The 14,502-nt window shown below is 51.3% G+C and overlaps 1 protein-coding gene and 1 non-coding gene across 3 annotated transcripts in view; one reads left to right on the forward strand and one right to left on the reverse strand.

Annotated features, from left to right (window-relative positions):
* The window catches only part of IGDCC3 (immunoglobulin superfamily DCC subclass member 3), a 40,364-nt gene extending 36,917 nt beyond the window's left edge, over positions 1-3,447 (forward strand). Inside the window, exons 11-14 of one of the 2 annotated variants that reach the window (XM_074366318.1) lie at positions 116-220; positions 708-846; positions 991-1,198; positions 1,476-3,447. In XM_074366318.1, coding sequence (XP_074222419.1) covers positions 116-220; positions 708-846; positions 991-1,198; positions 1,476-1,676 — 653 coding nt within the window. In that variant the 3' untranslated portion in view covers positions 1,677-3,447. The remainder of the gene's footprint in view (positions 1-115; positions 221-707; positions 847-990; positions 1,199-1,475) is intronic. The other variant, XM_074366319.1, reaches the window with a different exon arrangement.
* Positions 3,448-14,021: 10,574 nt separating this feature from the next.
* Positions 14,022-14,094, reverse strand: TRNAG-ACC (transfer RNA glycine (anticodon ACC)). The gene has a single exon. It is a non-coding gene; the product is annotated as a tRNA-Gly (tRNA).
* Positions 14,095-14,502: the final 408 nt, after the last annotated feature.

The following is a 14,502-nucleotide window of genomic DNA, read 5'->3' on the forward strand; positions in this document are numbered from 1 at the left end:
TGAGGTGCCTTGTGCCAGGAGGTGGTGTGCGGAGGTCCCCTCCAGTTCCCGCCTGGGGCACAGCTGCCGGGTTGGGGCTGGAGTGGTCCGTCAGCAGCCTGGCCTTCCCCCCAAGACCCCACTGCAGTGTACGAGGTGAAGTTGCTTGCCTACAACCAGCACGGGGATGGCAATGCCACAGTCCGCTTCGTATCTTTGAGAGGAGCATCTGAGAGGACAGGTGAGGGTTGAGGATGGGGTGTGGCCAAAGACTGGCACTCAGGAAGGGAGGCCAGGATCTCAGAGAGGAGGGGAGCAGGCACCCAGGGAAAGTAGGAGGTGTAGGACAGTACATGCAGCCCTGGGGAACATAGGCTTAGACCTGAATTTACTGTTTGGCTGTGTGACCTTGGGCAAGTTACTTAACCCCTCTGAGCCCCGGTTTTCTCCTTTATAAAATAGAGATCGTAATATCTGCTTTATAGAATGGTGTGGAAGACGAAAGGGTCCATGTAAAGTGTTATTCTCAGTATCTGGCACAAAGTTAGTGCTTAATAACTGGTAAAAAGAAGAGAAAAGGTTGGGCTGGGGTCCCATGGACAAGGGCAGTTGGTATGTAGACTTGTGAGCGGGAGCAGCCAAGGGAGAAGGAAGAGCTGGGTGCCTGGGGGTGCCTCGGGCCGGGCCGGGAGAGCCACAGCCCCTGCCCCGCCCCGCCCCTCCCCCAGCCCTGAGCCCACCCTGTGACTGCCGGAAGGAGGAGGCCACCAACCAGACGTCCACCACAGGCATCGTCATCGGCATCCACATCGGGGTCACCTGCATCATCTTCTGTGTCCTCTTCCTCCTGTTTGGCCAAAGGGGCAGGTGGGTCCTGGGCTGGGGAGAGGGGGCTAGGCCAGCATGGGGTGGGCAGGCCTGGAGCAGGAAAGCCCCAGGGGAAGGAGAGTTTGGGGTGCATTGTCTCCATCCTCCCACATCCCTCCCCCTAACTCTCGGCTCACCCCCCAGGGTCCTCTTGTGTAAAGATGTAGAAAACCAGCTGTCCCCTCCTCAGGGCCCCCGGAGCCAGAGGGACCCTGGCATCCTGGCACTGAATGGGGCGGGACGGGGAGAGCGGGGCCAGCTGGGCCGAGATGAGAAGCGTGTGGACATGAAGGAACTGGAGCAGCTGTTCCCCCAAGCTGGGGCTGGGGGGCCGCCAGACCCCAGACCCATGGTGAGTGCCCCCTCCTCCTTCAGCTCTGACCACCTCCCGATCCTGCACCGTGGTCATAGGCCGTGGTCACAGGCCGTGGTCACCGGCCTTCGCCAAGCTGCAGATCTTCTTCAGGCACAAAGCTAGTGGCCAGTGCCTCTTCTTTGTGCCCTGAGTCAGGCAGGGAAGCCGGGAGACAGCCCCTGAGTGGGACTGGGTCCAAGGCCTGACCCTCTGACTTGGGGCTCGCAGGCGCCTGGCTTCAAACTGATGCCCGCGTGACTGGCCGTTTCCCCAGCAGGATCCCGAGGCCCCTGCCCCGTGTGAGGAGACCCAGCTCTCCGTGCTGCCACTTCAGGGGTTCACCCTCCTGGAGGACATGACATCGGAGGCCAAGGTCCCTGGCGTAGGCCCCCCAGCTGCCCTGCCATCCCAGGACATCAGCCCTGGCCTCCTGAGTGAAGGACCAGCCACCCAGCCAGCCCACTTTGGACAGTAGCCAGTGTCCAGCAGGCTCTGGAGGGAGCAAACCCCGTTCTCAGGTCAAAGGCAAGATTTCTCCTGTCATGTGAGCTTCAGATGGGGGCTTCCCAGCATTTCTGTCCTGACTGCTCCTCAGATGCTCAGGACCTACAGTAGCACCGTGGCAGGGAACCCCCCACCCCGCAAAGGACCCGGAGGGAATCCTGCAGAAGCCCCTCCCTTGGGCCAAGGGGCACCCCCCAACCTCTGCCTGGTACCCATGTGACTTGGAACTGAACTAATGGTTTTCTTTTTTAAAAAATAACAAACTTGAAATCCAAAAAAAAAAAAAAAAGAGAGCGAAGAGAGAGGAAGGTGAATTAGACTCCAAAAACATACCCCTGCTGTGGCTGGGCCCCGACACTGTCACCCTCCACGACCTTGTTTTCTCAGGATGGATTTTTGCTGTTTTGGCTCTCAGCACCTACCTCAGCCGGAATGAATGTCCTCGGGGGAGTGGGGTCGTGGCCTCAGCCCCCTGCCCCACAGAGCCCCAAATGCACTCCTACCTCAAGCCCCTTTAGGGGCACCCCCTCTCCCTCCCTACATTGTTGTCCAGAGTTTAAAAAAAAAAAAAAAAAGGAAAAAAAAGCACTTCCCTATTTCCAGGTGTGAAAGAAAATGTCTACCTCGAGGCTCGCTGGCTCTCGGGCCTGTGTTGTATCACTGGACCCTCCCTCCCGGCTCCTCACCAAGGTTGGGCCTCTTGGGGCTTGTAGAAATAAAGATGGAGTTGGTCAAAGAAAATGTGAAAAAAAAAAAAAAAAGCCAAAAATAAGAGGAAAATTGGTTCCTGGGAGTATCAATTGTTGCTCCAGACTAGCCACCTCCCTGCACGCTGTTGGTGCTCCCATCTCGTCTGCGTGTTCACTCGTGTGTTGACCCTCTCGGCCAACTCCTCCTTGACTGGCTGGGACCCCAAGACCCTCTCTGCGCCTGGACCTCGGAGGGTGGGACGTCACCCCGCAGCCTGCCTCCTGTCCCGCCCGGACACAGAGCTGGCCCCTAGGGTGCACTGTGTGTGCAGGGGGCTGTGTGTGTGCCAGGGGGGTCCCCAGCCCTCTGTCCCATGGGACACCGCCAGCCTGACCCACCTCCCCCCGGGCAGTGGAGCCACCACTGTCAGCAGATGTGGCCGGAAGCTATTTTTCTACAAGTTGTGTCTAAGGATTTATGTTCTTGTGACTTTTTGTTTCTCTTTTCTGTTGTGGTGTTCTTTGAAAGACTTAGTTAAAGAGAAAGGACAAAAAAAAAAGAAAACAAGGAAACAAAATCCTATTTTTGGTTACACTCAGAAACATTTTTTTAAATAGCAGAAAGGAAACTTTTTTTTAAAGGAGAAAAAAATGTGTATTCCTTAAATACACGATTAGACCATAAAGTCCCTGACCCCCCAACCCTCTAGGGACCCCCCAACCCCAAACTTTAGTTAATTAGCTGAGGAAGGTAGATTTGGTGGTGTTTTTCTAGAAGACGGGAGTCTTGTCCAGGTGGACTTGGGGAAGGGCGGCGGTCCCTTCTCCCAAATGCGGGGCCTGAGCTGAGGGCACCTCAGACCTCCCAGGCAGTGCCCCTCGGTTCTCAGTCCTCGGTCCTCGCAGCGACTTCTCTGCATCCCCTTTCATCCTGGAACCCCCCTCTCCCATGGGAAGGGTGGGTCCGGGGGAGGAGGGACGAGGGCCACCTGGCCTGTCTTGGGTTTTGTCACACTCATTTTGACTGAATAAAAGTCCTGTTGCCAAAGTGAATCTCGGGTGTTTTGGTGGCTGTGTCAGGTCCTGGAAAAGGGGTGGGAGTGCTGGGATCAGGGTGGTGAGCCAGGCAGACCCTCACAGGGCCCGAGGCCAGGGTGATGACAGCAGACCCGTGTGCGCCACTGACAGGCACCGTGCGTGCTGGGTCTTCTCCGCGGGCGGGGAGGCTCCCTAGGGCCTCCATTCCTCCCTGTCCTCTCTTCAGTCCAAGCTCCCGAAGCCAGGTATCTGGGGCTGCCAAGGCTGAGGATAGGAGAGCGACTTGGCTTAGGGGTGTTGTGCTGACAAAGATCCGGAGGTCTCAGTGGGCCTCAAGCTTAGTAAGATACAATGGTGTAATGCAACTGCTTAGAATGTCAGTGTCTCCTCCACTGCTGAAATGAAAAGCCGGGGCTCACCCCTGGGAGACTGCAAGTCTGGACAGCTGTGTTCTATACCGAGGGATCTTTTGAGAGGAACAAACCAGGATGGCAGTTTGCAAGATGGGTCTCCAGCTGTGGCTAGGGCCCTGGTTCTCCAGCTGTGCACACTCTCACCCAGAGCAGCTCTACTCTGTCTTATATGCTGGACTCTTCACGAGATTTCATTTGAAAACTGGCTGCAGCTCAGAAACAGTGATGATGCTGTGGATGCTGAGCTGAGAAAGGAAGCCTGAGGCTGCAGTGGTAGCTGTCCTGAGTCCTGCGGGAAACTGGTTGACTTGTCTTGACTTTTTTTCCCCCCAAAGGAAAGAACTAAGCCCACATATAGACTTAATGCCTCACCTCTCTTTACACAGAACTTCACAAACACAGGAATTCTTCATCCACATGGCGGGGTGATGGGTTTGTCATCTGTTGGAGCAGGCAGTGGTGGGGTGGGAGAGCGGGCCAGCTAACCCCCAGTGCCCCTGTCCCCTCCAAGAGTCCAAGATGGTAGTACCTCCCCTAGGGAGGGGCCCAGAAACATTTAAGAGCCACCTAACATGACCCATGTAGATACATGGAAATTGCCCACGAATCACATGCAAATATAGGCAGGGCCTGTTCTAGCAAGGCCATGAACTGGGCTAAGGTACCAGGAGAAGTGGGGTTCCAGTTAGGAAGTTTAGCAGAAATTGGTATCAAAGCTGAGTGGCCCGGCTGGAACATGGGTCCTGAGATCTCAAATCACCCAGTGGCTGCTGCAGGCTGAAGACACCCCCACCTCACCCCACCCCTACACACACACTATCTTTGGGCAGAATCCAGCAGCAGCCTGCTCCAATTATCTGATGCTCGGTAACAAACCACCCCACAACATAGTGGTTTAACCTGACATTTCTTTTGCTCACAAATCTGTGGTTGGGGCAGGCAGGGCTCGGCGGGGCCAGATGTCTCTGCTCCACGGGCATCAGCTGAGGCGGCGTGAAGCCTGGGGGCTGGAATCATCTGAAGGCTCACTGGTCTCCTGTCTGGTGGCCAATGCTGGCTGTCGGTCCCGACAGCTGCATGTGGCCTCTCCACGTGCCTGGGCTTCCCCGCAGCCTGGTGGCTGGGGCCCAGGGACCAGCATCCTGAGAAAGAGAGCCAGGCAGAAACTGCGTCATCATTTAGAACCTGGCCCTGGACGTCCCACAGTGTCACTGCCACGTTCTACTCATGAGAAGCAAATTGCTAAGGCCGGCATATTCCAGGGAGATGAATTAGATTCCACTTTTTGATGGGAGTAGAGGCAAAAAAGTTGTGGACATGTTCAACCACAGGACCACTTTGGGGGGACGCCGGGCATGGAACCACCGTCAGCTGGGAGGCTGGGCGGCGGGAAAGCTCCCCCAGAGGCCCTGGGGTGTGATGGGAGGGGCGGCAGGAAGACAGGGAGTGCTCCCAACTCCTACGCCAAGCCCTGTTCGTGGGTCCTATCCCTGTGATTAGTGAAGATTGGTCGGGATGGGGGCAATCCTGAGGTCACAGGGAGGGGGGACCAGGCCCCTGGGAACACCTGGCAAGGGGCTTCTCCGCTGCCTGCTCCCTCTGCTGGGGCTGTGACAGGTGAAGGGCCAAGGGGAGCCAGCCTGAGAGCCCCATCTGCCCGGGGTGGTAAAGCCCAGAATGACAAGAGCTGGAAGGGACCACTGACCCTCTCATAGGAGACATGGCAACCAAGAGCCACGAGGTGCAGGATTCACCCAAGTTCACAGGGAAGTTAGAGGCACAGTCAGGGCTGGAACCCACAACAGCCACACCCCACCTGGAACCCTGTCCCCTCAGCCCAGCCAGGCCACAGGCAGACTCTGCACTGGACTGAGCTCCAGAGCCCAGAGGGAGCAGGAGGGAGAAGAATGGGGAGTGGCGTGTGTGCATGCGAAGGCAGGACCTGGAGACCCGGTGGGGCAGTGAGGAGGTTAGTCACCCTGCTCAGGACTGGGCGGGAGTCTGGGCGCAGCAGGAACTGGGGGAGCAACCAAGGATGGGGTTGCTGTCCCGAACTCTGAGCTCAGGCCAGAGTCAGGGAGTGGGCCATCTAGACCCTGCCTCTCCCACAGAGAGTTACTACAGGACTGGTGCGGAGCCATTTGGGGCAGGGAGGTGGGGGAGGAGAGGCTGAGAGGAGGGCCCAGGGAGGAGCCAGGATGACCAGGAAGAGTAGGGCCTTGCTCCTCGAGATCAAGAGAGATGTAGCTGGAATTGGTGCTCCCAAGGACACGACTGCCTGTTGGTCACCCTGTGCCATGAACCCAACTGTCATGATGCAGGTCTCGCCCTGCCATCGCTCCAAAATGCCCACGGCCCGGCCTGACTCTGGATTAGGCAACAGGTTCTTTGATATGATGCCAAACAAACAAGCAACTAAAGAAAAAATAGATACTGAACACCATCAAAATTAAAAACTTGTGTGCAAAGTTGGCACAAAATGACACCATGAAGAACATGCCAAGACAACCACAGAATGGGAGAAAATATTTGCAAATCCTATCTCTGATAAGGGACTTGTACCTAGAATGTTTAAAGAACCCTTATAACTCAGTCATAAGGACAACTCAATAATAAAAAGATAATATCCCAATATAAAAATGGGCAAAGGATCTGAACTGACATTTCTCCAGAGAAGAGACACCAATGGCCAATAAGCACATAAAAGAAAAAAAAAGTAAAAACACAATGAGACACCATTTCACTCCCACGAGGATGGCTGGATTTCACGCCCACGATGATGGCTGGAATCAGAAAGTTAGATAATATCAAGTGTTGTTGAGGATGTGGAGAAACTGAAACGCTTACATGCCGCTGGTCGGAATGAAGATGAGTGCAACTGCTGTGAAAAACAACCCGTCAGTTTCTCAAAAGGCTGAACAGTTACTATGTGACCCAGAAGTTCCATTTCTAGGTGTATACTCAAGAAAAATGAAAACATATGTTTTTACAAAAACTTGTACACACACCACTGTTCGTAGCTGCGTTACCCGTCGGAGATAAAGTGTGGAAACAACCTGAATGCTGATGAATGGAGAAACATAGTGTATAACCATACAACAGTTTTACTTAGCGGTAAAATGGATAAACTTCAAAAACATTATGCTAAGTGAAAGAAGTCAGTTACAAAAGACCATATATTCTATGATTCTATTTATATGAAATGTCCAGAATAAGCAAATCTATAGAGACAAAAGTACATTAGTAGTTGGGGGCAGGGGTGGGGGTGTGGAGGAGGGCTGGGAGCTGGGAGCTGGGGCGGGGGAGGGTGGGGAGTAACTGCTAATGGGTACAGAGTTTCTCTTGGAGGTGTTATAAAATTGATTGTGGTGATGGTTGCACAACTCTGGTTATATCAAAAACAATTGAATTGCACACTGTAATGGGTGCGTTGTGTGGTATGTGAATTACGGCTTGAAAAAGCTGTCATAAGAAAAAAGTTCCCGGTGAGGGGTGGGGACAATGTAGCTCAGTGGTAGACCGTATGCTTAACATGAGCGAGCTCCTGGGTTCAAATCCCAGCACCTCCTAAAAATAATAATTTTTTTAAAAGTTCCTGAGAAGACTCGATGTGAAGAGTGCAGTTTAAGTGTTCAAATGATACCATTATTACAGGTAGAGAGCCTGGGGTGGGCAGAGCAAAGCGACCCACAACGGAGGAGGGAGTGAGCGGGATAAAGAAGAAAGAGAGCTTGACGGGACCTCTGCACCCGGCCTGGCCTCCCTGGAGCGGAGGGAGCCTCTGGACGCAGGAGCCAAGCCTGCAGTCTCCTTGCTCCCGGGAGAAGGGCTGTGGCTGGAGGGTTTTGCTGCCACCCTGTGGAGTTGGCGAGGATTACAGTTCCAGGGATTTAAAGCCTGATCTCTACCCAAGTCTGATTGAAGTTAGCAGTTAAGATGAGCTGCCGCCCCATGTAGGAAAGATAGACCCAGCCCTCAGTGAGCCGACAGTATAGGCTTGAATTAAAATAACTGCAGTTTATCCAATACCGGCAAGCTGAGGAAGCAGAAGAAAACACTGAAGGCCAGGATTAAGGAAGATACTGAGGGGGATGGTATAGCTCAAGTGGTAGAGCGCATGCTTAGCATGCACAAGACCCTCGGTTCAATCCCCGGTATCGCCACTAAATAAATAAACCTAATTATCTCCCTCCCCTCCCCAAATAACAATAAAATTAAGTTAAAGAAAAAAAAAAGGAAGATTTTGAAGAGAAAGAGTGGTCTAAATTGGTTGAAATGGACATTTTCTTTTTGAATATTGAGGAGTGACCCAGGAATGTCAGACCCTGGAAAAGAGGATTAAGGAGTTCGGGCATGTCCTAAAATGCATGTTGGGTCAGGAACCTGCCGTAGCTCCCACTGCCCCCAGAGCAGTCCAATGCCTTTAGCCTGGCATGCAAAGCCCCCTCACGAGAGACTGTGCACCCAGTGGTTAAGAGCATGGGCTCAGGTTGGTAGTTCCTGCTCAGCCGCTGTCTGGCTGTGTGACCCAGTGGACATCCCCATCCTCTGGTGCCATCATTTTCTCCTCCATAAACTATAAACAAGCATAGCACGCACTTCATAAGTTGTCGTGAGCAGTAAAGAAGTCAGTTATGTAAAGCACTGGACCGTGCTTGCTATCATTATGATTAATCGGAGCAGAGCTTCATTTTCTGCCCCTGTCATCCACGCCAGTCCTCCAAGCGGGGCTCATGGCTTCTCTGAAACACACCAACCAGGCAGGGGTGTCTCCAGGCCTTTCTGCAAGTGGTTCCTTCAGCCTGGAATGATACTGTATGACCATTCCTTCTTTCCAGATCCTTCCAAACATCACCTCCTCCAGATCCTCCCTGATCCTCTCCGACCAGAACCACCTCTCCAGCCCTTGCCCTTCCTTTGCGTCCTCTCATACAGAGTGATTTCCTTCCGTAGCACAAAACGCACATGATGTGTGTGGGTCATGCCCGCTCAGAGGACTTAGGATGTGACCTTGCTACGGATGGACACGGTGGCTTGTATCCTTTAATGACCCACCAGTGCAGGCGTGGAGCAGCACTAAGTATTCAGTAAATGCTGGTGGAAAGAAAGCAGGAAAGCAAAGAGGGAGGAGGGAGAAAGAGAAGGAGCGAGAGATGAAAGGTGAACTAGAGATGAAGCTGGGAGAGACTTAAAGAGAAACCAGCTCCATTCACCTTCCAACAGCTTCAGGGAAACGCAGGTGGAGACTGGAGACGGCGTAATTTGCATTCTTCCTTCCGTCTTTTCATTCCTTGAGCCCTGGTGTGGAAACAGACTTTGAAAACTTCTGGACTTGCTTTTTCGCCCCTCTGAAGCTCAATTTCCTCATCTGTAATCGAGATAATAATGGTCCTTATCTAATTGGGTTGTTATGAGGATCAAATGAGAAAATAACTGGTAAGTTCCTGGCACGTGGTCCACAGCAAGCACTCAGTAAATGCTGTGCATCATGACGGTGATGGTTGGGTGAGTCTAAGAACTCCAGACATGTCGGAATAAAGCTGTGCCCTGCTGGGGAGGGGAGGTGCTTGCTAAGCTTGGGGAGATGTCTATTGTCCTCAAGCCAGGCCCAGTGGCCACATAGAGGTCACACAGTGTTTTCTTTCAGACGTACCCATCGGCTCCCCACCCCAGCGAGACATACAATAAAGACTCCTGATTGCTTGATTAAAGGAAGTGGATACACAATTCATTTCAATTTTAGACCTAACCACCCCTCTCCCCACCTTTCAAAAAGAATTGCACACCCTACTCCAATTTACACACTGAACCAACGTGGAATTTTCCAGCGGGTTCTGAAACCTTTGAAGTGACCAGACCAGACTATTGATTTATTTCCAGCTAACCTCTCTCTTTGAACCCAGAAGGGTCAAGGTTAATTATATAATAAAACACACTGTGCCCAGCTGCCCCCTCTGGGGGCACAGGGAGCCCCCAGACCTTTCCGAGCCGGCGAGTGGTGGATCGTATTTCTGATCCCTTCCCCGCATTCATTTCCTTCATCAGGGCCCATTAAGAGGAAGGAAAAAAAAAAACAAAACAGCCCAACCCCCTCATTTCCTCCCTGAAAGACAAATTTTAATTTGCTGGAAACCAACAAAGGAGATCTAAGCTAAATTTCCAGGCAGCACCCTGTGGTGGATAAATCTTGCTGCACCTATCCTGGGGTTGGGGCTGGTGGGGAGAAGGGTGAGGTGGGGTGGGGGAAGGAAGCAAAGGGGTGCAGACCCTCGAGCCTGCCTCTCCCACACAGGGGGAAGGAGCCCCAGAGGGCCTGACTCAGCGGATGCTTCCTGCGCGGCTGGGTCTCCAGTAAGCCTTCCTGGGCGGCTGAAGTGAATTAACCCACCAGCCACAACTTCTGTGTGCCCTCAAGAGCCACACCACATCCACACTACCGTAGCCCATTTCCCGGGTGGTATGCAAACCAGTATCCAAGTGGTTGCAAAAACTGGTTCCACTTATATCCCAGGCAGGAAGTGACAGGGCCAGGACTGGAACCCAGGCATTTGTTTTCCTTGTAAAATAATAGATTCTTCCCACCCACCCCTGTCCTCCCACCCCCAGGGAAATATTGCAAATGTTCTTTTCATTTCCATCATTTAAAGAAAAAAAGATCCAAAACTGTTACCTAATATATAGTCCATTATCAGATGTCCCCAGTTGTGCCAACAGCGTCTGCCTCGTCCGTGTTTCCTCCATCCAGGATCCAGCCAAGACTCACCCACCCCCTTGGGCATCATGTCTCTCTGCTCTCCCCTCTCCCAGAATAGCCCCAGCCTTTCCTGTTTTCCCTGACTTGGACATTTCTGAAGGGACAAGGTTGGTTGTCTTGCAGAGTGGCCCCCAGTGTGGATTTGTCTTATGTTTCCTGCTGACCATTTAGAGTGTCCTTTGTACGGCGTCACGTCTGGAGGCCTATGATGCCAGCTGTTTTGGGCAAGGGACCCAGGATTTCCAGCTCCAAGGACAATGCTGGTTCTCAGCCTGGCTTGGAAGGGAAGGAGTGTGAAAGGTTCCGCGCGGGGGCGCTGTCCGCACGGAGATGCTCGCTCTCTGGGACTCATCCACCCCCACAGGTTGCAACCTTGAACCTTGGAAAGAAGCCCACCCATCACAGCCTGAGAGGCATTCCCCCAGTTCTTCGTGTCTGGAACGTTTCTACGTTTGCACCAAGGCCCACCACCCAGGTCTCTGCCTCCATGAGGCCAGCATGACTCTGGCACAGAACCAAGGCTCCTCTCTCTTTCTGCTTTCACAGCCTGTGTTTCTGCTTCATTCCATGACGTGTCTCAGTGTAGCCGCCACTGTGGAGTGATTCCCGACCCCCGTACATCCCGGGCCAGCCCAGTGCCCACAGTAGGTGCTCCATAAATGTCTGCCAAGTGAGGTGTAACCCAAATAAAACCAGTCCGCCCTGTGGTCAAGCTCAGCTTTACATTTGAAAGAAAAGTCCAATATCCAAAAGCAAGTTGTAGGTGAAGGTATAGCTCAGTGATAGAGCCTGTGCCTGGCATGCAAGAGGTCCTGGGTTCAACCCCCAGTGCCTCCATTAAAATGAATAAATAAACCCCAAAACAAAAACAAATCAAAACGTTGTTTAAGTCTTCACTGAACAGTCTGGGAGGCATCAGAGACTCAGTTAGATCACACCTCATATAAAGAGCCCAAAATGTTCTCTTTGCCCGTCTCCTTTCTCCTTGTCATCTCCGGGCTCCACCATCACCTGCAAACCCCTCTTCTTTCTCTCCCCAACTCCAATCTCTGCTGGATTTTCTCTTATTCTTGCTCAAACCCCTCCTCCCTCTAGATCAATTTGGTTCTTCTTCAAGCAGCATCATGCCTTTAACTTTTAAAAATTAATTTAACTCAAAGCAACACACAAAAACATCCTCCTTGTTAAAAAATAAAATATGATGGTGGTCCTCTCTCCATTGCCCCAAGCCCGTTCCCCCTCCTGGGGCAATCGTTGTCAGCTTGGCGTGATATCTTCCTAGATCTTTTTTCAGGTAATTGTAGACTTTCATACGCAGAGAAGTCAAATACATGGTGTACTAAATAATGCCATTTATATTTTCTGTTTCCAATTTTTGATGCTGCAGTGGACATCCTTGCGCCGCCTGCCCATATTCATCAGTGTGTTCTCTAGAGTAGGAACGAGAGGACTTGCTGGGGCCTGGGGCCCTGGGCCTGAGCGACTGTGCATCCTTACTCCCCGCCGTCAGACCGTGAGAGGACTGGGGCTGTTTCTGTCTTGCACGGGCACCTTCCTTCTCTCCCAAGGCTGCTCTGAGGATCAGACAGAGGATCCTGGGAATTGTGCCCATCAGTAAACGCCTAATTCAACACCAGCAAGCCCCATCTTGAGCTTAGCTGATTTTAAAAGGATTTACTCTTTAGATATTGTTCTTTCAGGTTGGAACGATCTGTTTTCTGACCTAGCTTCCTTCTTCACTTTCTCCGTGTCCTATCTTCTCCCTGTCCCCTGGTCCCTGTCCATCTTCCTAACCCCTCTTTCCCACGCACTTGCCCTTCTGACCTTTTAGTCCTCCTCACCCAGGCTGGACAGTGGCCCGGGAGCCAGTGCTGGGAGTGAACCTGCAGCCCCCGGGCCAAATCCCCCCTCAAGTCCCCACCCTTTGCTCCCGCCCAAAGTGGGCACGCGATGCAGGCAGGGTGGGGAGCGTTGCAAATATTGTGGCCAGTGCATGTGTGATTTATTCAAGAACATTAAATGTTTAAAAAGTCTAAATCACAAAGCAATAAGTAATCGCACAATAATGAAATGGTCAGGTAATAAAAATAAAACACATGCATAAAAATACTTAGCATGGAAAAAATTTTAATTAAAGATGAAACATTACCTCTTTTCATATTCCTCCTGCTCTCTGAACTGAGATGAGATTCTCTTTTTTTTTTTTTTTCCCTTTTGTTTTGATTTAGATCAATGGAATGGGCCAGTTCCTGATTTTTTTTTTCCCCCAAAAACCAGTGCCTGATTTTAGCAATGGGTGATAGCCTCCTCACAGAGCACAGACTAGAGGCCAAGCACCCATGATGACACACGTAAAACTAAACTTAATGAGGTGGATATTACTATCATCATGCCTGCTCATAGATGAAGTATCTGAGGCACACAGAAGTTAAGTGACTTGCTTGAGGTCACACAGCTAGGAAGTAGAAGAGCTAGGCTCAGACCCCAGGTGGTGTGGCTCCAGTGCCTGGGTGACGATCACTGTACCACACTGCCTTTCAGCTTTAATGTGGGTGAACCCCAACACCACTCCCCATCATTAGGCACATATGTTTGTTTTCCAAAGCACTATTCTTGTTCTGATATTTCACTTGAATCTCTCAATGACTCTGCGAGGGAAAGGAAGCTTAGGAGCCAGCATGATGCCCCATACCCAGCCTCACAGACAGACCCCAAGAAATGGTAGCTGGTGACCAAAGGCAGAGAAGTGGGTAGGTCCCCAGACTTGGCGGTGCTGTGTAGCACGCAGCACTTGGGATGAGCGTGGTGTGTGCATGCCGGTGTGGAGGTGTATGTGGATCGGCATATTTGGGCATGTGTGTGTTTGCACGCGCACGTGTGTGTGTGTGTGTGTGTGGGCGTGCACCGGCGTGTCCAGCCTGGCCATCTGGGCGTAACCATGCAGCCCCCCTCCCCCGCATCTTTCATCCCCACAGGGCGGGGCGCCTCAGTTGGGCTGGGCGTAGTGGATCAGCTGTGTCACTGAAGGCAGGGGCCGTTCTGATCTGTGCTGTTTGTTTCTGTCACACTGTTATCTCCACTCCCCTGAGCCTGGAGCTTAGCATCATAAAATGTCAGAGCCTGGACGAAAATGTAGAGATTATCAAACTCAGGCCCTCCCCTGACAAATGGGGGGGCCCAAGCCCCACAGAGGATACTATTAAAATTAAATACAAAATGGAAACCGGACTTGAGAATTCCCAGAGCAGATAAAACCGTATAAGCCCTGTGAGCAAAACTAAATCCAGTTTATTTCATGAAGGTAAGTGCAACTTAACTTAGGTTCTTTCTCTTTTTTTTTTTAAGTTTAAGTGTTTTTTTTTTTTTTCATTTAAAAATTTTTTTTATTTTGAGGGGAGATAGTTTTATTTGTTTATTTTTAATGGAGGTACTGGGGATTGAACCCAGGACCTTGTGCGTGGTAAGCACGCACTCTACCACTGAGCTATACTCTCCCTTCTTTTATTTTTAAATTTTTTACTTTCATTTTGTTGCTTATTTCTTGTTAATGCCTCTGACAATCATAAAAGACACTTTAGTCATCTTCTTAAAAATGGTTTGAGATAATCCCTCGAAGCCAATCCCCTGCCATCTGGAAACCCCATTGTAATAACCAGCGACTGTAAAGGTTAATAACTTTCTCATTTTCACTTTATAAGCCGTCCTGTAACTTCACGCTACTGAGCTTCACATCAGTCTTTGAATTCAGAAGCTCCCCATTCGTGAACTGTTTTTATATGCACAATAAACTCTTACTAAATACTATTTATTGGTTTGGTGGTTTTACTTTTGCTATTTCTGGACTTTTGACAGTTCTCACAACTGACCTCCTCCAGTTAGCGGCAGAGTGGGGACCAGAACCCA

This window comes from Camelus bactrianus, chromosome 6, assembly GCF_048773025.1.
Source record: "Camelus bactrianus isolate YW-2024 breed Bactrian camel chromosome 6, ASM4877302v1, whole genome shotgun sequence".
NCBI classification, from domain to species: Eukaryota; Metazoa; Chordata; class Mammalia; order Artiodactyla; family Camelidae; genus Camelus; species Camelus bactrianus.